Source organism: Corvus cornix, chromosome 2 (genome assembly GCF_000738735.6).
Source record: "Corvus cornix cornix isolate S_Up_H32 chromosome 2, ASM73873v5, whole genome shotgun sequence".
In the NCBI taxonomy this organism is placed as follows: Eukaryota; Metazoa; Chordata; class Aves; order Passeriformes; family Corvidae; genus Corvus; species Corvus cornix.
This window is the reverse complement of record NC_046333.1, coordinates 123,719,975-123,744,123: the sequence shown is the minus strand read 5'-3', so window position 1 is coordinate 123,744,123 and position 24,149 is coordinate 123,719,975. Positions and strand designations below refer to the sequence as shown.

The 24,149-nt window shown below is 36.9% G+C and overlaps 1 protein-coding gene across 4 annotated transcripts; it reads left to right on the top strand.

Moving 5' to 3' along the window:
• The first annotated feature begins 1,393 nt into the window (after positions 1-1,393).
• On the top strand, positions 1,394-23,701 carry PEX2 (peroxisomal biogenesis factor 2). 4 transcript variants are annotated; one of them, XM_039548854.1, is made up of 3 exons: positions 1,394-1,675; positions 9,545-9,626; positions 19,230-23,701. In XM_039548854.1, the coding sequence occupies exon 3, from the start codon at positions 19,249-19,251 to the stop codon at positions 20,161-20,163; it is 915 nt and encodes a 304-aa protein (XP_039404788.1). In that variant the 5' UTR covers positions 1,394-1,675; positions 9,545-9,626; positions 19,230-19,248; the 3' UTR covers positions 20,164-23,701. The 4 variants fall into 4 exon arrangements, with proteins under 4 accessions (XP_039404788.1, XP_039404787.1, XP_039404786.1 ...); XM_039548853.1 differs by lacking the exon at positions 9,545-9,626 and adding an exon at positions 1,829-2,113; XM_039548852.1 differs by lacking the exon at positions 9,545-9,626.
• Positions 23,702-24,149: the final 448 nt, after the last annotated feature.

Below are 24,149 nucleotides of genomic sequence, written 5' to 3'. Positions count from 1 at the left end.
AAGTGTTTCTGTTTCTAATTCAAATATACAATGATAATAAATAAATTTCATGGTTAACTACTCCTCAGCAGAAATAAATTATTACATGGCTTTGTTTTAAAAACAGAGCAAAAATTACCCCAAATACATTGGTGTACATAGTAGACTATCTAAAGATTTGGGGGTGATTGTTTTTCCTTTATCAGTGATCATAAGCTTTCTACTACAACGTCTTTATATGAAACAAAAGAGTCTTTCTAGCTCAAAAGATAGTTGCCTCATTTTACTCAAAATGCACTTTTCATACAAAAAGATCTAATCCCCAGTTTGTGAAGTCAGCCATGTGAATTAGCCTTATTCACTTCAAACAGTTCTTCTAAAAGAGGAATTACTTATTATTAACAAAGTTAGGCATCTGTTTTGCTTTATCATTGTGAAAAACTGCATGTAAATATTGAACAAAACTGTTCTTTCACAATACTGATATTCAAAAAGGCCTGCATTTTGTTCTGTGGCACCTGAGGTAGTCCAGAGTCCTGTCTAATTTCTTGTGAGTTAGAAAAAAATAGTACAGAATCCAACAATATGTGTCTACAGAATGCCCCCACAGCCTCCTCAGCACAGATAACCTCAGCAAGTTATCTGAGGAACTATAACCCTTAATGTCACCTGGGAAATCATGAATATTCATGAATGTCATAAATATGTTCATGAATATGTCAAAACTAAATATAGTTATGGTTTGGAAATAAGTAAATAAGTCACAACTTGAGTATCTTTTAACTTTTATGTTTAATAAACACTGCCAGTTTCCACCAATCTCTTCACATAGAGCTCTCTTTAATTTGCTTTCCAGAACAGTAATAGCTAACTTCACAAAGCAGTTTGCCTCAACCTAAGGTGTAAAATACAATTAAATAGTAGCTTTTGAATCACCTAAAATACCTTCGACCCCGTGAGAAAAACCTGACACCGATGCCAGTAACTAACCGAGCAGCCACGTACCAAACAGTGCAACTGCTGGAGAAATAAAGCCTGCAGTGCCTTTAGGCTGTTGTCACACTCCTTCCCCAGTCTGCTTGTTTCTGCTCTCACAGCCCTGTGATCCCTGCCAGTAAACGCTCCACAGGCCTCCCGCCTCCCCATGGACTGCCCCCCAGACTGCCGTCGGCTCCAAGCTGCTCGGTGACCACGCCACCCCAGGCCCGGAGTCTCTCCGCTCCCACACGAGCGGCCCGCGCAAGCAGGAGCCGCTTCTGGCGCTGGCTGAGCCCCAGGCAGCGGCACCGCCGCTCGGCTCCCACCGGGACCACCACCCCGCCCCCCGCCGCCGCCATTGGCTCCTCCGCCTCACCCCGGGCTCCTGATTTGCTGCTTGGGCTGTCAGTCAAGTAGCGCGCGGCCCGCCCTGGCACGGCCGCCGTGCGGGGAGCCCTTCCGCGCGCCATCCCGGTCTCCCGGAGCGCTTCCTGCGCAGCCGCGCCGAGCGCTGGCCGGCGCTGACTGCGGGCCGTGCTCCCGCCGCTCTGGGCAGCTGCCGCTGTGACCCGGCTGCCGGGACGGTCCCCGCGGGTCGGGGTGGCTGAGGGGAGAGCGCCCGAGGGGCCTGCGTCCGCGCAGAGCTTCACTGGGAGGCTCGAGGCTGAGCCCAGCGCACCCGCGGAGTCGCGGAGGGCTGCACCTAGCAGCGGCGCAGGTCAGTCGGGACGCGGGGAGGGACGAGATGGAGCGGCTGTGGCGGGCGAGGGCCGCTGCAGGGGCCATGGCGTTCGGCAGAGCCCATCCAGGCACCTCCCGCGGCCCGGCAGGCCGGGGCAGGCCCCGGAGCTCATGCAGGCTCTGCTTGTAGAAACTTGCGTTTGGCCTCCTGCACGCCCCGGTCGCCCTCGTTCCGTGAGTCCCGCTGGCTTTCAGCGTCCTGGTGCCGCAGCGTGCAGAGACGGGAAGCTTTCCAGCTAGGCCTAGGCCTGCGGTAAGAGAGGACAGAGCCTGGTGACGACCTCTGCGGAAAGGAAAGGGCATAATACCCTGTCAGAGGAGTATTATCATCAGAATTCTGGTATCAGTTGAGAGAGTGAAATCTTCAAGGGTCTTTCTTCTGACTGTCTACTATAGGTCGCAAAGAAACCTAAAGGTGAGGGTGACACCTTTCCACTTTCTGTTAGTCCAGTTTTGTGCAGCCTGTAAGTAACAAACCATTGGTTTACCACAAAACAAATGTGGATTTATTCTGAATGGCCAGTGTGTTTTGACAGAGAGACAAATTCTGCTTATGATATAGTGCTTATTGAAAACCAATGTATGTTTCTTATATGATCTTTTGCCTGTAAACGTGAGGAATGTGTTCAGTAAGGTCCAAGATGAAGTATGACTAAAGTTTGTACTAAATAATGAAGTTTGTACTAAAATTTGAGTCCAAAACACTTTGCCATTTGATTTTATTGGAAGTTAGTGAATTCTTGTCAGACTTTTTTGGAGCTTTTATTGACATACAGTTTAGAAACAGTTGTTGATAAAGTTTTCTTTTTAAGACTAGTGCTATTTTTATTCTTTTTGGAGACCTGTGTTATCAGTGTTTTCTTCTACAGATTCTTTTTCTGCTGCAGCTCTTCCTCAGCAGCAGCTTTTTTTTCAATTCTTAGATGTCCATCATGACTGGTTTATCTAATGATGTGGTTTGTAGGAAAATAGCTGAAAGTGTCATTGCTGGCACTTAATTAGAGTAGTAAATAAGCTATTAAGAGGAGTAAAAATTCATGTCTGGTTTTTTTTTTTTTAATGTTTGTTTATACTGCATGAAGTCATCAATTTCTGTTACTTGCTACGGGGTTAAATTCACATCTGTAAGATGTATAAATTAGTTCATTAAAAGGGCTTTTTTTTTTTAATTTTTCGTGGTAATTGAATAAACCAGTAGGGCACATAATCAAGAGTACTGGAGGGATTTGACACTTATATTTTAATTCTGGAAATTAGTACAGAAATAGATGATCATGTCAGTATTGGAATGTCTACTTTGGTTGCTAGTGCCTCTAGCATTAGATGTTAGTAAGAATACTTTTTTGGAGTTAGTGCTGTGTCGATGGTTGGATTTGATGATCTTAAAGGTCTCTTCCAATCTTGATGATTCTGGGATTCTGTGATTTACACTTTTAGTTACCATGATGCTTGTAGTGTTCTCCATATCATAAAGTTTTTGATAGAGTCTGTGGATTGGAAAGTGGAATATGTTTAAAGCTATTGTCTGTGAAGGTTTTGCAAGGATCTTACATTACACTCTTTTTCTTGCCTACTAGTCTGGATTTTTTGGGAAGAGTCTGATAGAGGTGGGGTGTTTGGGCCTCTTTATGTAGTGAGAGTTTGTGTGTATATCAATATTTCAAAAACCCCAGTGTTATGTATATATATTTGCAGTTTTTAAAGTAGGAATTGAGGATGTTTATTATTCAGTAGAGAGTATTGTGAAATTGCATTAATATGGGGCCAAGACAACTGAAATAAGTCTGCTTAGCATTTTGCCTCTGTTTTTACATCCTTTTAACTCCTAGGCTTACCTTTGTTCAAGCTTGTGAGTTTTTATTTGTCAAGAACATCCTTTTCAGCAAATGAAAAAAATCAGTTTCTATTAATGTTGTTTTAATTAAGTAAATAACTAAAATTAGATATCTCTGTGTATGAATGTCAAAATATCTTTTACTTTTGTTAGAAATGTTGAAAACTGTAAAGTAGTAGCAGTGAACTTATGTGTATTTGAAGCAGCTCATGCTTACATATCTCTTAGCTAATCTTAGAACTCTTAGTGTAGTAGTACATACTATACTATACAGACATATAAGATATCATGTCCTGAATTTGTTTTTTTTTTAAAAATTAGTTCCTTAGGTAATGGGTCTTCAGATGCATTATGAATCTCCCCACTTATTAAAGGGCTCCCAAGTAACTAGAATGGCATGCCTCAGTTCATGTTTGTAGAGTATTGGGGATTAGGTAGCTATATGGAATATCAGTTCTGTGCAAGGAGGGTGTTTAGATTTGGGAGGGATTTTTTTTGTGTGTTTGACAGCTCTGTTTGTCTCCTGTTAGATTCTTTTATTATTCACCCGTCTGTAGGTGAAAACTGTAGGTTTAATTTCATTAGAAGCTTCAGTGACTCACAGAAGGGTTTTGATACTTAAGGTCATCCAGGACATGTAGGAAGTAAATGTTCCTGTAATGGACTAAATGAAATTAAACTAAAACTTTCAAATGGGTATTATTAGTATATAAAGATTTGATTGAACCCTTCATAGACTAGAGTAGGAAAGGTAATTTCTATACTCTGATAGTTTTTGACACTGTTACTAATCCAAGGACCACCTTTGTTCTTTGATATCAAATGCTGTGGTATAAGTCAAGAAAGACATTTAATCTTGTCCTCTGTTTAACAGTCTTTTATAGTCTTTTGAGGTGACAGTCTTGAAAATGGCTAAAATCTGCTACCTAGGGAATATTTGGGAAGGAAGGGACCAGGTTTATGGCTACATAATATCAATACCAAGAATATAGTGTAAAATAAATGACTCTTCAATATATAAATCATCCAAGTGTAGGGAGTGATATTTGAGTCCTCTATTAACATATATCTGGATGTAGTAATAAAGCACATGGTTTTTCAGGGAAAAAACGCAAAATATTTAATTACATGTTCAAAATGTGAGATAGTGGGAATGTCTTATCTTACTATTTTAAACATATGAAAGTAGTTTCAAAGCCATGAAGTTCAGAGAGAAGGGGGTGGAGGAACAAAGAAGGGAAGAAGAGTCAGACAGCTTTTTGAATGAAAATTAGTTGTAAATTAAACAATAGACAAAATCAGTCAACAATTTGAGATTACAGTTTAAGTACCTTATTACCCATGTGTTTTATTTCTTTATTGGTTAAAAAGGCCTGCGCTTACAAAAATTTTTAAAATTCCACAGCACTCTTGTTGCTTTTGGAATTTCTGCATTTATTCAGTGAAAACAGAAATCAAGAACATATAAAGAAACAAATAAATTGTGTCCAGCTAACACTAACTTGTAAGCTTTAGACATAAATACAGTTTCATTGAATTAGCTTGTAAGCATGGTGTGGTCCAATAATAATAATTAACATAATAAGAAGAAATGTGAATAAACTTTTAAATTAAAAGATAACACTGTATTTAATAAGAAATGTTCTTCATACATTACCAATAAATTTATTCTGGATTAATATCAGTCTAACTGAAGAATAAGCTATGTTATATTACATTTTTGTTATCTTACTTCTTAAACCTTTTAGATATTTAATGATTTTTGGGCAGAGAGGGCTTTTTAAAGACTCTCTAGGTAATAACTTTTTCAATAAAGAAGTTCACTGTGTTTGTGCCAGTTTAGCAATGTTTCCTCTAAGCTATATGGTCTCTGACAGAAACAAATGTAATCTATTTCTTATTCAGTCAGTGAGTGATATTAGTGCCGGCTTTCTCTGAGAGCCTGGTTTAAGAATAGGAAAGTAAGATCATTGCCCTGGATTTCAGGAAAACAGGCTCTGGCCTCTTCAGGGATCTACTTAGAAGAATCCCCCAGGGTCAGGCCCTGGAAGAATACAGCAAAGCTGGTTGATACTGAAGGATCACCTCCTCGGGGCTCAAGAGCAGTCCATCCCAACAGTTACAAAGTCAGGCTAAACTGCCAGCAGCCGTGCATTGATGAACAGGGAACTAGCTCATCATGAAACTCAGACATTAAAAGTAAATGTGCAGAAGCAGGAACAGGTAACCTGGGAGCAGTATAGAGACGGTGTCTGAGCATGCATGGATGTGATTAGGAAAATCAGACTCTGCCTGGAGTTGAATCTGCTGAGGAATGTCAAAGGCAACAAGAACTGCTTCTGTAAATACACCAGTAGCAGGAGGACTACAAGGGAAAATGTAGTCTCATGGCTGAATGAACAAGGAATGTGGAAAAAGCTGAGGTTCTGCAGGCCGCCTTTACTTCAATCTCTGCTAGCAAAGACCTTCAGGAACTGTGGAACACAGGGAAAAGCCTGGAGCAGGGAAGATGTACACTTGGTGGAAGAGGTTTAGGTCAGAGAATACTTAAGTAAATAGGACGTAGATAAAGCTCTTAGAATGCACCGATGAGTGTTGAGGGAGCTGGCTGATATAACTGTGAGGACAGTCTCAAAAATCGTAGGACTGGGAGACTGAGGAACTGGGAGAAGTGCCTGTAGACTGGAGGAATGTCAATGTTCCTTCTGTTTTTAAAAGGGCAGGAAGAAGTACTCAGGGAACTCCAGCCTGATCAGCTTTACCTTGATCCCTCAGAAGGTGATGGAGCAGCTAAGCCTGGAAACCCTTCTGAGACACGTTCAAGAAGGCGATCAGGAGTAGTCAGCATATTTACCAAGGGGAAGCCATTCTTGACCAACCTGGTAATTTTCTACAATGAAATGACTGGCTTGGTAGACAAGGGGAGGGAGGGTAGTAGATACTTGTATCAGTAAGGCTTTTAGCAGTGTCTCCCTGTGACATCCTCATAGAGAAGCTGCTGAAGTATGGGCTGGGTGAGCAAATAGTGAGGTCAGCATAAAACATGCAGAGCAGATGGACCACAAGGAATGGCAATAAGTGGTGTGAAGTCTAGTTGGAAGCTGGTAACTGCTGTTGTACCCCAGGAGTCAATGCTGTGTTCAGCCCTGTTTAACATCTCCATTAATGATCTGGATGATGCAGTGTGTGCAGTTAGAAGATGATAATTTTGTCAATTAAAATCAGTCTTTCACTGGAATACCCTAATGTAAATTTCACCGTAGCAAGGTCTGGTTCCCAAATGTTAACTATTTAGGAAAAACATCTGAATTCATGCAATGTTTCAGAGCATCCAGAAAGTGAATTTAAATTTTCAACCCAAATGATAGTATGTTGTTTGTGACTTAAAATGGAAATGGACCCACTCACTGTATTGCTGCTGCAGTTAATGAGGACAGCCCCTACAACTTGTCACCTCTCTTGGGCTGCAGAAGTTTTCTTTAGTATGATGTTTTCAAGCAGGCTGCTTATGCATTTTTGAGGTTTTTATTGGATTTTCTTGGTCTGGTTTTTTTTTTTTAGAGGTAGGGTTGGGCTTTTTTTCCTTTTGACACCTATTAACATACATACTTTTTCACATAGACCACTGAAGAGAGTCACACCGTTTCTGTTCCCCTCATTTTAACTAACAAGCATGCTCTCAACATCGGCTGCTGTACAGCACTCCCTGTAAAGTTAAAAGCAGCAAATAAAAAAAATGTATTAAAAATGGCCAATGTGTTGTGCTAAAAAGATGCAGGCTCATTAGTCAGATTGTGTGGTACATGCACAGACAAGGTAGCAGGCTCACTGTTCTGTAGCTTCTTCAAGAGCTAATTGTTCCTGCACCCATACAGCTGACTTACAACTACAAGCATCATCAGTTTGCATCTAAACTTTACAAAAACCTTCAGGAAAGGACGCTGTCTGTTTGTAACATGCCTCTCTCAGAGATGGGGGTAGGGATTTTTTGGTTTGGAGGTGGAATTCAAGAACTTTGGAATTTTCAGTTTATTTCAGACTCTTTTCAAAAATTTCAAAACTAAATCCAAATTTTTCAGAGTAAGGGTGAAAATTAAGAGAAATAAAGAACCTTGAGTTAGAGGAAAAAGAGGACATACACAATATAGGAAGAAAGAGGAATTACAGCAGTGACGCAACTCTAGATTCAAGGTTGATTCTGACTGGGTCTGGGCACTTCCTTCTTTTCCTGCAAGGGAGGACTTGAGGAGGTTTTTGGCCTTTAGGAGGAAGCTGAATTGAATGCTGCTAATATTTATTGTGTTTGTATCAGTAGCTGCCTGGGAACAATGTCCCTAAAAATCCTGTTTCTGACACCCCTTATCTCCACTCTTGGTTTTTGCTAATATTGTGAGTGAAGTTAGAAAAGAAAGGAGTTAATCAAAATTTAAATTCTAAGAAAACTTGAAAAAATACATTAAAATAATAGTATTCAAAAGTAATATTAATTCTGTAGGCAGAGAAGCAGACAAAATATATCACAGGAGGGATTTGGTAAGGAGGAAAGTTTTCCTGAAAAGGAAATTAATATAATGCCATGACACTGTGGGGCATAACTAAATCACAAAGGGAAATCCACACTGGAATTGCGGAGGGATTTCAGAAGCTGTAACAGCATACAACTCAGGCTACCTAGCAAGGAAATTATTATCCCTCTTCTAAACTGTTACTTTTAATACATGTATACAACCATTCAGTGGATTCTAAAATGCTAATGAAATGATAGGATTGAGGAGAAGTGTGGTGGAAGTGTATCAGTCTTCCCTTGTGTACTTAAAGTTACCATAATTACCAAGTAATAAAATCAAGGACCGGGGACACTGAGCACATCTAATCTTCCCAGCACCTCTGTTAGTCATTTTGTTATGCCAAACATTTCAAAGTACAGTCATACGAAGAAAGCTAAAAGTAGGGAGGAATCACATACTATTACTTATTTAAACAGAGTAGCCTCTCACTTGCAAGTCTGAGTGGATCCTACAGTGGACTTGTACAAATAATTATTTTCTTTTTAATTTTTTAAAGACAGCTAAAAGTCTCATTATTTGTATTTGCAGTGTTGTGTTTTGCTTGCATATTCAGCACGTTGAGTTTTTGCCAGTTTAACATGCAAAAACAGTTCAACAGAAGTTCAAATGAGTCCTAGTGCTAATCTGTAAGATAAGGACAGAATACACAGTAGAAGGAAAATAGGAGACAACAACTGTAGCTGTCAAAAGTTACATTACCTTTGGTTTTTATAGAACACAAGCCTGGAAAATGAGATATATATGTCAAGTAAAGTACTGATCTTTATCCTTAAACCAGTGGAGAATTCTTGATTTTAATTAGATCATTCATAAGTTATGCCATATAATACAAAGCCAAGACTTAAAATGTAGAGTGAACAGGCTTGTTTTTTTATTGATGCAGGGCTTTATTGACTGTAGCAAATCATAAATATATACAGTCTGTAACAACATTGTTTTTACATAGAGTCCTCCTTTTGGTACAGATGTGGACAGGGGTTAATTATGACTTAGTTATGCATTTAGGACAGATTTTAACATTCTCATCTAATAAGTATTTCTAATAAAAGGTTAAAGGACCTTACGTTCCTGCAGTGCAGTACTTGAATCAGCATTGCTACACTTGCATATCGCTGAATATTCATGACTGTGCAGTTGGTATGCATATGTATGTAAAAAGGAAGAAAGTTGGAATAAAATCTGGGCAGTGACTGTGTTTCACAAATGATAAGCATAAGGTGTTTAATGCAAAATTGCAGGGTTCTGTCATCTGTGGTAAATTGTATCTGTATATAAAGCAGGTGTTGCTTCTGAATCCCTTGTATGTATCTTCTCAATCTTCATCCTGGCATCTCCATACTTATCTGGTGATCCATTCATACGGATCAGACAGGTAGGAGCAGAACAGAGACATAGAGCTGTGAAATGAGAATTTAAGTTAGATGACTTTTTGTTTGCTTTTTAGGTAGTTTTGAATGGAAGAACGGTAAGGAGGGGCATGGAAAAGATGCATAAAATTGGGATTGACGCTGCGCTTGACATATAAGGTGATGTGAGATACAGTGCCCTTACAACAATTAAATGCAGATGTTACATATGTCATGAGGTATAAGACCAAGTTTTCAGAAAAGCAACAGTAACCAGCAAAGGAAGAGTTATGGCTATAACTGCCCCACACTGTGCTCAGAACTGTGCATTCATGTTCTGTCATTGGACAATTCTGAAATGGAGCTGCATAGCTATGCCACCATGTGATATTTCACCTGCTTTACACAAAGAATGGCGCATTTACTAAGCCTTGCATTCTTTTCACTGCTACACTATGCAATGCAATATTACTTAGGCATCCTTTTACCAGAACCTCATATCCTTATCATACCCAAAATGTCTTCAAATACAAGAGTCTCCCGGTGATGACCATCTGTTGATCACATCAGCAGTCGAGACCTACATTTGTAGCACAAGGGATTCTTAACTTTGCTTAGCTTTTACACCTCCTGATACTGGTTTAGTCAGAGATGTTGCCCCTTCGTTGCAAGGGGCTGTTTCTTCCCAGCTAACCATCACAATTGCCACTCTGTTCAACTACTTCAACCAAATCTCTCTTCACCATTTTAATTCATCGACAGTAAAGGTAAGGCACTTCTCCAAATAATTCCCATTACCTAGTTCCAAAGAAAAAAGAATATATTGTGTATTAGGCACATATTTTGCTCAGCATCTTGATCAAGAAATTTTTAACCATGTTTTTTGGAAGTCTTCAAGTTACAATACAGCTTTGTGTTTTACACTTTTGGGGTTTTATCACTGATTTCTTTAAAAGGAACAGTAACTAGATTTCATTTAGTGTAATAGAGAATGAGAATTTATAAGTGGAACTGACACGTCCCTTTAGAGATGAATTTGTAATTTGATGTACTAAGGAGCAGGATGACAAAAGAGGAAATAAGATGGGGGAGGAAGAGAAAAAGGATATGGGATTAAAAATAATAGTGATTGAACATTAGCTTGTTACATGCTTATCTTCCTGTTTATTCCAATAAATGAAAATTAGGGCCATATCAAAAAAGTTGGTAGATGATGCTGTCTCTGGCTTCTATGCTACAAGGAATACAAATGTACTTTGAGGTTTTATAGACTTGAATTTAGCATCACAAATTTTAAAAGGTAGTATTTTAAATATAAGTTATGAGATACTTATCAGATCTGGTTGTTTGGATCTGATAGTCTTTTAAGAGTGCTGACTGATGACATGTTTGTGTAAAGTCAGTAGAAGCTTTTAGCATTCAGAGTATCTTTAGCAGTGACCAACAGTCTTGGTTGCTAGCGTTCACTGAGGGGATGTGTTACACTGATGTGGGATTTTCAGTTTCCATCAAATGCTGACAGAAGTGACTGATTTACAGCTTCTAACAGTGCAGCGCTTTCCTACTGCTCTTCATTACTGTTGTATCAATTCTGGCTCTTCTGAGCTGGTTTTCATTTTGTAACTTGAAGCCCTAATATTTTGATTCTGGCAGGTAGTTTATGGAAGATAAATCAATGAGCTATCATTATGTTTCCTTGCTGTCTCCAGGCATTCAGCAGTGGCTTATCTCTTGTATCTCATTTTATGGAATATAAGTTTACTGAGTTAAAATTGGAAAAGCAACCTATGATTTCAATGTGTCTTTGTCTTCAGTGTGGTCTTTGGACCTTAAATGTACCTGTAGCATTTAGGATTCTGGGGTTATTTGCTAGTTGCTCGCTTAACTTCCGTAATTAAATTCTTAATTTTATATATGGGATTGATTTGTTACACACTCATTCAGTGTTTTCCTTGAATTTGTCTATTTTGAGAAATAGTCCTTTCTCCCAGGAATATAAGAAATAAATAATAGTTTCTGTGATTGCAGTGTGTTACTGACTTTTCAATTAGTGTTAGTAGTTATTCCGAACAGTTACAGAATCAATTTATATTCTTTAGAAAATGATAGGTATTTGTCCGAATTGTGTAGAAATCCAGACAGTAATACAAAATCAATCTTTTTTAAAGTTATTTGAGGTAATGATATAGTGATAAGTTAATTTTACAGTGATTAAGAGACAACACAGTTGGGGCTCCCTATTAGACTTTGATCAGACTTTCTCTCTGCACTTGATAAGCAAGAAAGAGATGAGAATTAATGGTAGGACATGAGGCTTTGAGCAGCTGGGGTCCCTGTTCTGTGTTATGAGAGTTGGTATAAAGGAAGGTTTTAAAATTAACTGAGTATGTATCATTTGATTTCTCATCTTTAAATTTTATTGATTTTAAATTGACATCTAAAATATCCTCTGCTATTGAAAGTACCTAAAAAGAATAGTTAAATGGTATACATTTTCACAAAGAAAAAGAAAAACACCCCACATTAAAAAACATCTCAGCATTCTTGTGATGGGTGGAAAGGTAGTTTTCATTGCTATCTGTTGAGACCCTAACTTTATGATAGTAGACCAAGGGTATGGCTTGCTCTTCTGCTCAGTTTGGCAATGCTGAATGCACAGTAGCAAATGTATTGTAGCTCCTGAAGGAAAAAGGAGCTGTGTGTTAGTGTTATCTCCAGAGGGGAGATGATTTCTAGCATGCCCACTCTACATACTGCTTCCCCATGCTTGGACCACTGATCTGAATGCTGGGACTTGGCAGAATCTAGTCTGTTGAAAAGGCTGAAAAATTGTTACCTTTAATGTATATCTTGTTTGTTTCTTTGTGTTGAGATAGTTTATAGTAATAAACTAAAATAGTAATCGTGAATGTTCAAAGATTGACTTTATATCTGGAATTCTTCCATGGCCTGGAAATTAAAAGAGTTGTCCTGGGAGAAATAATACAACATGATTAGCAATTAATATAAAGGAATAGCATAGGAATGTAAGAATAAAATCAATGACTCTGAAGAACAAAATAAGTTTCAATTTACAAAGCACAAGAATCAATGAAAGGGTCCAAAAATCTGAGTAAGAGGAGGCACAAAGGGATAAGTCCATTATCCACGTCTGTTATTAAATAAGAAAGGAGAACAAGTAACAGACTTTCAGAGACTGATTCTTTCCTTCATACTTTGTAAAAGAGATAGATTGCGACTTGCTAGTTTCATAAAATTAATCTTAGACAGGAAATAAGAGTGGAACCAAAGCACAGAAAGAATAGCCTAAGGAATCTTAATATAGATGTGCTCAAGTGGCAAATCCTAATAAAATTCATCCTAGAATGATTGAGGAATTAGGCACCACTGATTTTATTTATTTATTTAATATCCCAGAGGGTGGAAATAGCCAGCAAAATGGGTTTGTGTGTATCTGGTTTTGTGCCTCTTTATTCTTCTGTTAAGAGAATTATTGAAGCTGTCAGTTTTGATTCCAAATAAAGGTTCAGGAGTAAATAGTTTAGCAATTAATTTGTATGTAATGATGTGTAGAAGAGAGACTGTAAAACAGCGGTATGGTTTGGTGAGACCTGTTTGTAAGAAACCTCAATATTTTTATCTTCTAAATAAGAGTAACAAGTTTAATAAGAGGAAAACTTTAGGTACAATACAGCTTGATTTTAATAAAGTCTTTTTCCCTACATGGGCAAACTATGGAAACGTAATATCAATATTGTTTCCATTAGATGTTGATGTTATCAGCATCAAGTTGAAAGATTGCCTTTACAGAGTAATTACATATAGTAGCCTGTCAAGATGAAAAGGCATTAGTGAGTCAAATGATGGAAGAGAACACATACTTAGAAAAGTTACTGATGATACAAGCTGGAGAGAGGTTGAAAGTTCGGGGTTTTCTTTTTTCCTTTGTTTTAAACATTAAGATCTGAATCCAAAAGACTCTTGATGAGTTTGGAAAGTCTGAAATCAACAAGATTTAAAACAATGCAGGCAAGTATGAAACACTGCATTTAACATGAAAAACTCAAAATACATGAATCCAAAACAGGAAATAATTATTCAGATAGAAAAATGAGAGAAAAAGACATGAAGATATAGTAGATCTTAAGGTAAATTGCTGCTGGGAATAAAGTAAAGTTGTTGGTCTGTTGTGGATTTTGTTCGGGTTTTTGGTTTGGTTTGGTTTGGTTTTTCATGAGGATCATACCACACATGTTGTAGGAAAGCAGATATTGTCTAGTTTGGCAAATCTTCTGTGGGTAGTTGGTCCTCTCACATGCCTTGCTGCTTTTTGCCTTTGAGAAGATGCAGCAAAATGGAAATTTTTTTTCATTGCTCCTGTTTTCAGCTATGGAATGAAAACCATCCTGATTTGTACTAAAGACGCTTTATACTGAATATGAGAAAAAGTGTCTTTGTAATTATTAGGGTCATAAAACACTGGAACAGACTATGTAGAAAAATCGTGGACTTAGCTTTCTTGGTAGTTAAACACCTGTGAATATATTCTTGAGCCTGTGTTCGTGCTGCATTAGGATTTGGTGGTCTCTTGTAGTCCATTCTATCTTTCTGTAAGTCCAGTGTTCAGACTACATGTTTGGCTACACAGAAGAGATTGTATAAAAGAATTAAATAATAAACTCAGAGAAGTTAGTGGATGTGCTACTTACGCATCCCAAATGTAATTTTAAGTTGAAGCAGTAAGGAAGAAATTTGTTTTCTTAATTTAATAAATATATTTTTATTTGGCTTCTCAAAAAGTGGTTTGACAAATCATACTTTAAATTATTTTAAGGCTTCTGCATATATGTCTTATTTGTCATCTAATGATTATGCTAGGAAATCAGGGAATGTGATCGCAGTAGCTCTGAGATAGAAACCCCTTGATTACACATCCACAATAGAAAAGCCTTGTGGAAAAAGTGGCACCCAAGAGGTTACTTGGATTTGTATATTTCTGCAGGTAAAGTTTACAGACCTGTAAATTTAAATGTAGAATTTTTGTGGGTAGAATGCATTGACAAATATGCCTGATGGTAATACATCTACTGATAGTCCCAGAACAGGTCAATAATAATGCTTATATTGATAGCAGCAATGCAGGAGATGTTACTTGGTATTATAGCTAAAATCCATGTTATCCCCTTAATTATAATTACATTAATATTGACAGGGTGTTGACAATACTCACATTACTATTGATAGATTTCTGTCAATAACATGTTTCCAAATAAAATATATTCATTCATAATTTTTACAATGCTCAATAACAGCACTAATGTATACCAGAAGAAATTCCTTTTCCCCTAGTGATACACAGTAATTTTTTTTTTACTGTACAAGTGGGATTGTTTGTTTGGTTAAAAAAATCAAAACAGACAATATGTAGGTTATTTAAGAAAGGAACATTTTAGGGTTTTTTGGTTTGTTTTTTTTTTTCTGGCAGGCAGGTTTTTTTCTATACAATATCTTTGACAGTATAAAATAAAGGGAGAAACTTAACAAGTTTCTTACAAACTTACAAGGGAGAAACTTACAAGCCTTTACTCTTTTGTCTTAAAGAGTATTTATATAAAAGGTTCATCACACATTGAGTTTTATATATCTGAACATTGATACCTGTCCCTTTCATTACTAGGTCTGTGATTCTGAGTTCTCATGTTTTAAGCAACTTAAAATAAGAGAGTTAAAACAGTAAGGATTTGACAAATAGAATGTAATAAAGAAACATGGAGGAAAACCAACATTCTCTATATTTTGTGTAGCTCAGCAAAATATAGACTGCAAAAATAACATCTAAAAAAGTACAAGGTAAATGTCTTAACACTTATGGGGTGTGTTTTTATCTAGTTTTAAGCTACTATAGTTCTCATTTATTTCTACTGTAGTACTACTGTCTGTGAAAAACAACAAATTTCTCAAAGGACTTTGTATAGAAGTAATTTTGAAGGGGAAATTTCCTATGATAGCAAAATTGAGATTAAAATTTAGGGCTCTTCTCTCAAGGAAACAGTTGCTCTTATTCAGATCATTAGGACATTTGCAGACATTTTCATAGGACAATGCCGATTTAAAACTGTCCCTTTTAATATTTGTCTGTGGGGAGTATGTATCTTCCCTATAAGTGCAATAAAACCTTAAATCAGTTCAGAAGAAAGCATAGTGGATAGCAGAACACTAAGCACACTGAAATGTGCTTACACATTAAAATCAAAATTATATGAACATAATCTTCAGGTAACTTGCAGGGTCCAGTTGACAGCCATGGCCTATGGCAAACTTTAAGTGTTCTTAGCAGGAAAGAACTTCAGAACAATGCCCAGATTTATTGCTTGAATTGAGAACAAGAAAGCGGTTGCCTTTTTTTTTTTTTTTTAAACATGGCAATGTTACAAACATAATTTAAAGGGTAGCATCGTTAATTGTTGTTTGGTATTCTTCCTTTTCCATATAGTCTATATAAACGTGACTAAAAGTTGAATTGATTTGATAGCTGGTAATTCAGGAAGAGATGTTAAACATGACACCATTAAACAGTATATATGGTGTTGATTCTGATTTTGTTAAAAAAGACGACTTGTTGGATTTTACAAAATTTCAAAGGTTAACTAACAGTGGTTGTGCTGCTTGGGCATGTTGTCTCAAAAATGGTTCCCATTTTCTGTTTACAAAGTTCCAGTGCACTCTGACAGATTCACTGAAGTTATTTCCTTCAAATACAGTTCTGTATAGGATCATGGACATGAAAAAAATATGTATTATCACAACTCAGTTAGATTCTGCAATGAGGCAATGGGAAGGTCAAGCTCCAAGTCCCAGAGAAGATCTTTACAATATTTAGTCTACCCACCTGTGAAATTTGGGAATAAATTAGTTGCTAAAGCAGGTAGGTTCAGGCATCATTTGGTCAAGTTTCAAGAATTTCCAGGGATGGAGATTTCAGTCCCTGTAGGCAAAATGTTCCAGCTTCCTTGGGTCCAATTGGAATTTCGCATGTAGTGACTTAATACACAGTTGTGTCTCTTTCTTTCATTGCATCTCACAGAAAACTTTGACTTAATCTTCTCTGCAACCCTTAGAAAGTAGTAGATTACTCATAGACCACTTCTTAGCTTCCTTATCCTTAAGACTGAACAATTTGAGTTCCTTCAAGCTCTTCTCATATATCAGGACCTGGTATTCCCTGATGGTATTAGTTCAAGGGCTCTTTTCAGTTTGTTGGCATTTCTTTTGTACTATTTGTGGAAAAGAAGCAAAACTGGACTTAGTATCCCAGGTGTAGACTCACCAATGCCAAGTGGAGGCTAATAGGCACGTTTTTCAGTCTGCTGGCTAGTCACACGCTAATATGCTTCAAGGATGCACTGGTGGCTTGTGTTCAGCTTGCTGCCTGTCAGAATCCTCACATCCTCTTTTTCAAAGCAGGAATGCAGTCATACAGGCTCCCAGCCTATGTGTATTTCATGATCCATCATAGTCCTGTGGATTTGACCCATTTTTATTTGTCTTCAGGAAGTTCCTGATGACCCATTCTTCACTTGCTCAGGTTTCTTTAGATAATATGGCTATAATGGGGGAAAATATCTGTACAGATTTAGTCTACCTTATTAATGAGAAACCTACAATAGAAATTGCTCATAGCACTTGCAGTAATGGAAAACAGTTAAAAGAGATGGTTGAACTGATGTTGGAAAATAGTCTTAGTAGATGGATCAAGGAGGTTGATAAGACACCCCTTTTGAGTAACTAGCATTTTTAAAGAGGTTTTGTGTGTTGGGAATTGCATAGAACACTGAAAAGAGTAGAGCAAAGTGAATTGAGTAGAAGAGAAAGTGAAGAAGATATTAGACTTTTAGGGGTTATGAGTGAATAATCAGTGACAGGTTCCAGAGCAGATGGTTATCAAAGGCTCTGGTTCCTAAAATGGTAGTGGGGTGAAAAGATGACAGATAGGAGGGTGGGTAGTCATTGGTGCTGGAGTTTTTGAAATGATGCAGCAAAATCCAGTAGGGGTTGAATTGACCCTTTGATCATAAATTAGAGGATGGAATTTATTTGGATCATACTGGAAAATATTTCCTGTGCTTTGGTTCCTGCTACAGAAAAGACCAAGTGTGAGTGGTACAGGCTTGGATATACACCCTTTGTATCCTGGTTTTTCCAGCCCGTGTGGGTTGATGCAATGAACCCATAGCTGTTTGCCCAGAGGAGGGGGCCTTATAGTACCTTCAGCCATGTTTTGCCTGCTAATAAGGAAGGAGGAGTTAAAAAAAATTGAGTGGTGCTATTGTATGCTCTACCCATGCAGCAGTCTTAGTTAATTGGAAACTACTGTTATACACCCTACACTAACAACAAAATCATATTTACTTGCAGTGATAACCAATTATAAGTATGGAAAACAGTAGGAAGGCTACTGATGATGTTTTATACTGTGTTTTAAAACTTCTAGGGTGTTCTGTTTCAGCAAACATGGTTGTTCATTTGGAGGATTTTATTTTTAGTATTCTTGGCATCATTAGCAACCATTCCTACCAAGATCCTCTACAGCATCTTTTACTCACAGTAATCTTGTATGTGTTATAAGATTTTTCTCTTATAAATAAGATTTTGAGGCACCACCTCCTATTCTTTCTGCACAAGGCTGTGGACTCCTTGCGGGTCTGTCATGCAAAGAATCTGGTTTAGAAAGTGAAATATGTTGCATGCTATCTGAAATCACTTCTGAATCATTTTGGGGATTTTGTATTGACAAAAGGAAGCAAAAATTGGTTACCCCACAATTGTGCATTGAGGTGTTATCCATATTTTGCTGTTGCAATTTGTTGCATTTATTTTCTCAGTCACAGAATTCCAGATGCAACAACATTTAAAAGAAGCCATTTAAAAAAAAATTTTTTTTTCTCTATAATGCTTGAGCAGCAACAGGAGTATGCATTTCTTGAATTTGTTAGTATACATTAATCATCTTGCCTGGGATTGTTATAGAACAAGTAGCACGATCCCACAATCCTGTCAAAAACACTAGAAAATATATGCAGACTTCAGTGAAGTACTGTATGATAATTTATGTCTGAATGCTAAATATTTCTTTAATCTCATATGATTTTTCTCTAAACAACTCACTGCCTTGAGAAAGTTTTATTCATTCCCACCTTAATTTTCATCATATCTTTATGTAGTTCCTAAATTTGTCAGTATTTCTAAGGTTTTGCTTTCAGCTGCAGCTATTGAAGTATTCATATGGCAACACTTGGTCTACCCCACTGTTCTTTTGGTTAGTGTGTTCATTTTCCCTATTTCTCCATAGAACACCAAATAGTCTTACAGTTCTTATTGCTGATCTATTTTAAGGTTCAATTGAATATTACAGTTATGCCCTGCAATATTTTTTTAAAATGTATATATGCATATATTAATATGTATATTAATCTGTAGATTTTTCTAAATATCTAGATGATGTTGAACACTTGTTTATAACCAAATGTTAACTGTTTGTGAGAAATAGTCAAGTATAATTTATTTTGAGAATGAGATTTTAAACTAATTTAAATGTATACTAATTTTATATTAATATAAAGCTACCTGAAAGGAATTGTGGCGTATTACTAACATATTTATAGAGCATTCTGAGAACTTTGTTATTTCTTGTTTACTTCTGGTATATTACAACTTTGTTTCTTTAATAAAATAGAAATAGGAGATGTTCCATTATACTAATATCTATTTGTGTTTTATTTCTAGAAAGTTTTTTTGTGAAGAAATGGCCTCCAGCATTGGAAATGAAAAGAGTGTGAATCCTGTGCTCAGAATAAGTCAGCTTGATGCTCTTGAATTAAACAAAGCCCTGGAACAACTAGTGTGGTCCCAGTTTACCAGCTGTTTTCATGGATTTAAACCAGGGGTGTTGGCTCATTTTGAACCAGAAGTAAAAGCATTTTTATGTCTTATATTATGGAAATTCACTGTCTATTCCAAGAATGCAACTGTGGGACAGGCTATTCTCAATATTCAATACAAGAATAACTTATCTCAGACAGAGAAATACCAACCTCTGAGCAAACACCAGAAGTTATGGTATCTTATTTTCACTGTTGGTGGAAGATGGTTGGAAGAAAGATGTTACGATTTATTTAGCAATCATCAACAGCAATCTTTCAGCAAAATTAAGAGATATATTGGTTTTGGATCTGGACTTCTTAAGCTTTGTGGACTTCTAAATTTTCTGATTTTTCTTCGTAATGGAACGTTTGCAACACTTACAGAACGCATTCTAGGAATTAGGTCAGTTTTTTCCAAGCCGCAAAGTGTTCGTCAGGTAGGATTTGAATACATGAACAGGGAGCTCTTATGGCATGGCTTTGCTGAATTTTTGATATATCTGCTACCACTCATTAATGTACAGAAATTGAAACTTAAAATTTCTTCTTGGTGCTCACCTATCGCAGGTCTTTCCAGTAGTGAAAACACATTAGCGGCTTACTGCAGAGAATGTTCACTGTGTGGGGAATGGCCTACCATGCCACATACCATAGGCTGTCCACATGTTTTTTGTTACTACTGTATTAAAAGTAATTTTTTATTTGATATGTATTTTACGTGTCCTAAATGTGGCTCAGAGGTACACGATCTTCAGCCATTGAAGTATAAAATTGAAATGATAGAATTGCATATCTGATATTAGATTGATTAAGTTTTATGCTGACATGATATATATTGAAGAGATTAATGGAAGAATTCAGGAATTATTGGAAGCAGACTGCTTAAAGATGGTTTTGGAGACTCTGTAATTGCAACATATGGTCTTAGGTTTTTATTGGGTAACAGTGCCATAATGGCTACCCCACTTGGCAGGTTGGGGAAGGTAGTTGGATTTACTCTGGGTGTTACATGGTAGAAACAACAGCATTCTCGGGAGGTTCAATAAGAAATTTTACTTGCCAGCTTTAGAACATGCCAGTTGAATAAGGCACTTGGCAAACTTTGACTTAGAAATCTTTAACTTGTCCAGACACAGTGCCATTACCAACTTAGCTAGTAATAGGAAAGTTGTTCTTTTCATGCCTGAAGAATAATTTTAAATTTGAATTCCCACTGTGATGTTACACTAAAAAAAAAAAAAAACGAAGGTGTAAGCAAAACAGTGCACCTTCTAGACCTTCATGAGATGACAACTAATTTTCTCAGGCAACTACGTCTCTGATCTTCAATTACATGTATATTGCCTTCTACCTCTTCCCTCAAAAGCTGAGGGATGAGACCCACCATCCTTGGAATGTGGCAGCTGTTCAGGGTAACCCACATTCTTCTGAGCCAGAGACGCTGAAGAAAACTTTACTCACAAGATGTTGTCTGTAGGAATGGCCACTCTTGTTTTTCTGGTCAAGGTGGGTGCCAAATCTCAGCGTTCACTTCCACACAGAAAAAGATCAAACACAGTTATGTGCATGTTAACATATTAAAATAGGTAATTTCCTGCTTTTTGCTTTTACTGTTTGCTTTCTTAGTTGGCTTTGCAGTGTTTTAATTGTTCGAGCAATTTATCTATTTATTCTTCAACTTGGTTTTATAAGATTATTTTCTTTTTAATTGCAGTCCTTTTTTAGCAGGAAGTCTTATCCAGAAGAGTCTCATTAACGCAAAAATACATTGCATCCTCTTTTGAATCTTAAATTGTCAAAAACATATACCGTTAAATTGAGTAAATAGCTTTATGGTGACTCTGTTCTTGATTGCCAATCATCAATAGTCAGTCCCAAAAATAGGGTAACAGCTGATTATCTTTGATCTACTTTTATGTTTATTACATTCTTCATTCTACATTCTGATTAAAACAACCCACCAGCCTATTTGTTTGAAGATCTTAAATTCTAGGTTTTGATCTTTAGAGTGACACGCAGTGCTTTCATCTGATGTAATTAAATATAGTTAGCGGATGGGCAGCCCAAAACTTCATTAATTCTGCTACTGTTCTGTGAGTCAACAGAGTCTTCAGAGCAAGTGCTTCCAGATACTGTGCTGCAATATGGTTTGCTGTCAAATGTGTGTATTAGCAGCCTGCCATATTTCTGTTATTTGCTGTTGCAATTAGAACCAGCAGGTGCAAATCCATCTTTATTAGAGTATCAAAACTGACAAGTCATTTGGAGAGCATCCTGAAGTCACTTCTTGATCCTGAAGGGATTTTATATGGATTGTCCTTCCACGTCACTTAATAGCTTTTCCCAAAGAAATGTATTAGCAACCCTGACTTCAAGGTGATCCGATGTGTCCAGAAACATCATCAGCATTTTTGGTACTTCTGTCTTTAACTGTCCTTATTAATTAAGACTTGTATGCATCCAAAATCCAGTGTTTGTAGCTTACAATCATAGCAGACCTTTGTTTGCTGTGGACTCTTCATTTATTCTGAAGTCTCAGAGCACTATTTTGTCAAAAGAGCATGGATTCTCTATATTGGCCTCTATTAGGTGTCATGTCCTTCTTATATGGGAGTTAGCTTCTTTCCTATTTAGAAATGGTTTATTTTCCTGAGTATTTGAAGAATGTTATCTTCCTTTTTCATTCCACCTCCCTCTGTCCTGCTGTTTGATGTGCGTAAGCTGTATGAATTTCCTGGGGTTTGTTTTGTCTCTTGCAGCTTCATGCAGGTAAAGTTTGTATTCTGTTTTTCATCCCTGTTACACTATCAATACAAAACCTGTTTCCAGCAGTTTAGTACCTCTGTTGTACAGCTGTTTTCTGCTGGCTGTGCTGTATTGGACTTTACTGTTGGAGTTTTTTATGGAATCAAACTTTTAATACTTAACTTACTTACCAAAGCATTGGTCTGCTTCTGTAGCACCTCCTTATGACTGTGTTGGGTTTGTAGCCCATAGCATTGCCAAAGTTTGTAAAGTCTGTGTCTTGCGGCATAAACAGTTTTTGTTACCCTAAGATCCTAGATCTTAATGTGGGCTTTAGTTCTTTTAATTTCCATGCAAGTAAGCAGGTACCAAGCTTCTCACAGAAGTAGGTGTTTTGGGAAAAGAATGGTTGTTTATGTCAAGTATAGATTTTTTTTTTTTTTTTTTTTTTTTAATGTACCATATGGTAAAGCGTTTGCTCAGTTGTAGTCGCGGCTGAGATTAATGAGACCAAGGTTCCGACTTGAGTATTGAGAAGCTACTTGCTACCAGCTTAGCCTTTTAGTACTTCAAAATCAATATTCAGCATTTTCCTGACAGCACTTTAAAATTAAATATATACTTTTTTTAATATTTTAATTCTGTTTTGTTGTGTCTTGTGATCCATAAGCTGCCGAAGAGTCTTAGTTGAAGATATTGCAGGAAAAAAAATCAGATAATTTGTAGACTAATCAAAAGATAGTTAGTTTTACATATTAATTACCTTGATAATTTGTCCTCATAAGCGTTATATTTTTCCAGTTAAAACTCTAACAAAGGACTGCTGCATCTGGTTATGCTTCCTGCAGTAGAGGGAATAAAATTTATTTTGAAATGTTAATCTTTAAATGAAAGGGAGTTAGTATTCAGCTACCATTAAACTGTACATAGGTGCATCAGCGAAAAGAATAAATGTTTAGAATTTAACGAAGCTAAAGGACCAGAATGTCTATTCAGTCTTGGATAGGAGTTAGAGCCTTGTATTACCAATTTTCTTTGTGCTGTGTTGACTTTGTGTGCTACGTGAACATTTTCATTATCAAAAATCAAAAAATGAAGGTATAAATGAAACAGACTAATTACATTAATAAACATACTAGAAAAATTTTCATATCTTCATTTGAATGAGAATTACCGATTTCCACAAGGTGTGATTCAGGAGGCATTCAGATGAAAGGCACCAGAGAATGCTGATTCTTACTTCCACAAACTATCACCGTTCTGTGTACTCTCTATGTTTGAAGGGAGGTCTTATATAAGTAATTTTATAGGAGACTTAAAAGTGGGAGTTTCTGTAAAAGAAATGAGAGGGATAGTATTTGGTTTCTGCCTTACCTGGAAATATTTATTTTTTCGTAATTGTGATATATGATGGACAAGGATGATCTCAGCCTTAGTAAAGAGACAATGTGAAGAAAAATGAAAGATACGTATTTCCTAAATACAATTTATTATAATGTCCCCATTTGAGAATACTAATACAATTGTTACCTGGGATGTGTCATTCTTATGAAAACCAAGTTGACAAATAAATTATACTTTTTAACAGGAGGTTCTGAAGTTTGCCTTTTTCTTAAGAGTTTTTCTGCAAGGGTGGTTATTTCTTACTCAGTGGGTGACTTCATACTTTGCCATTTATGATACTAAAATGCAAAGTGGGAAACTAGTTTAGAGTTCTCTTTAAAAATTTCTTCAGTTTTAGGTTTAAGCAAATTATCTTTTTCACATTTCTTCTTTTGAGCAGATTAGTCATAGCTGTTACACTTCACTGTGTGCTAGGAAGCTGTGTTGGCTTGTACTGAGAAGAGAATATTGTGGCATGACTGGGCAAAGGATAGGGTCATGCTTATTGCCACAATAGATAATAAAACTGATGGTAATTTGCTTTTAATAAGAATGATTTGGTAGCCTGAGGTACTGGAAGTCACAGTGCGTAACCAAAACAACAGAAGCAGTTTCAAAATGCTGCTTCAACCCTATACGTATTCCCAGGAAGAAC

Coding starts and splice junctions, on each gene's coding strand:
- PEX2 (XM_039548852.1), top strand. CDS start 19,249: ATGGCCTCCAGCATTGGAAATGAAAAGAGTGTGAATCCTGTGCTCAGA.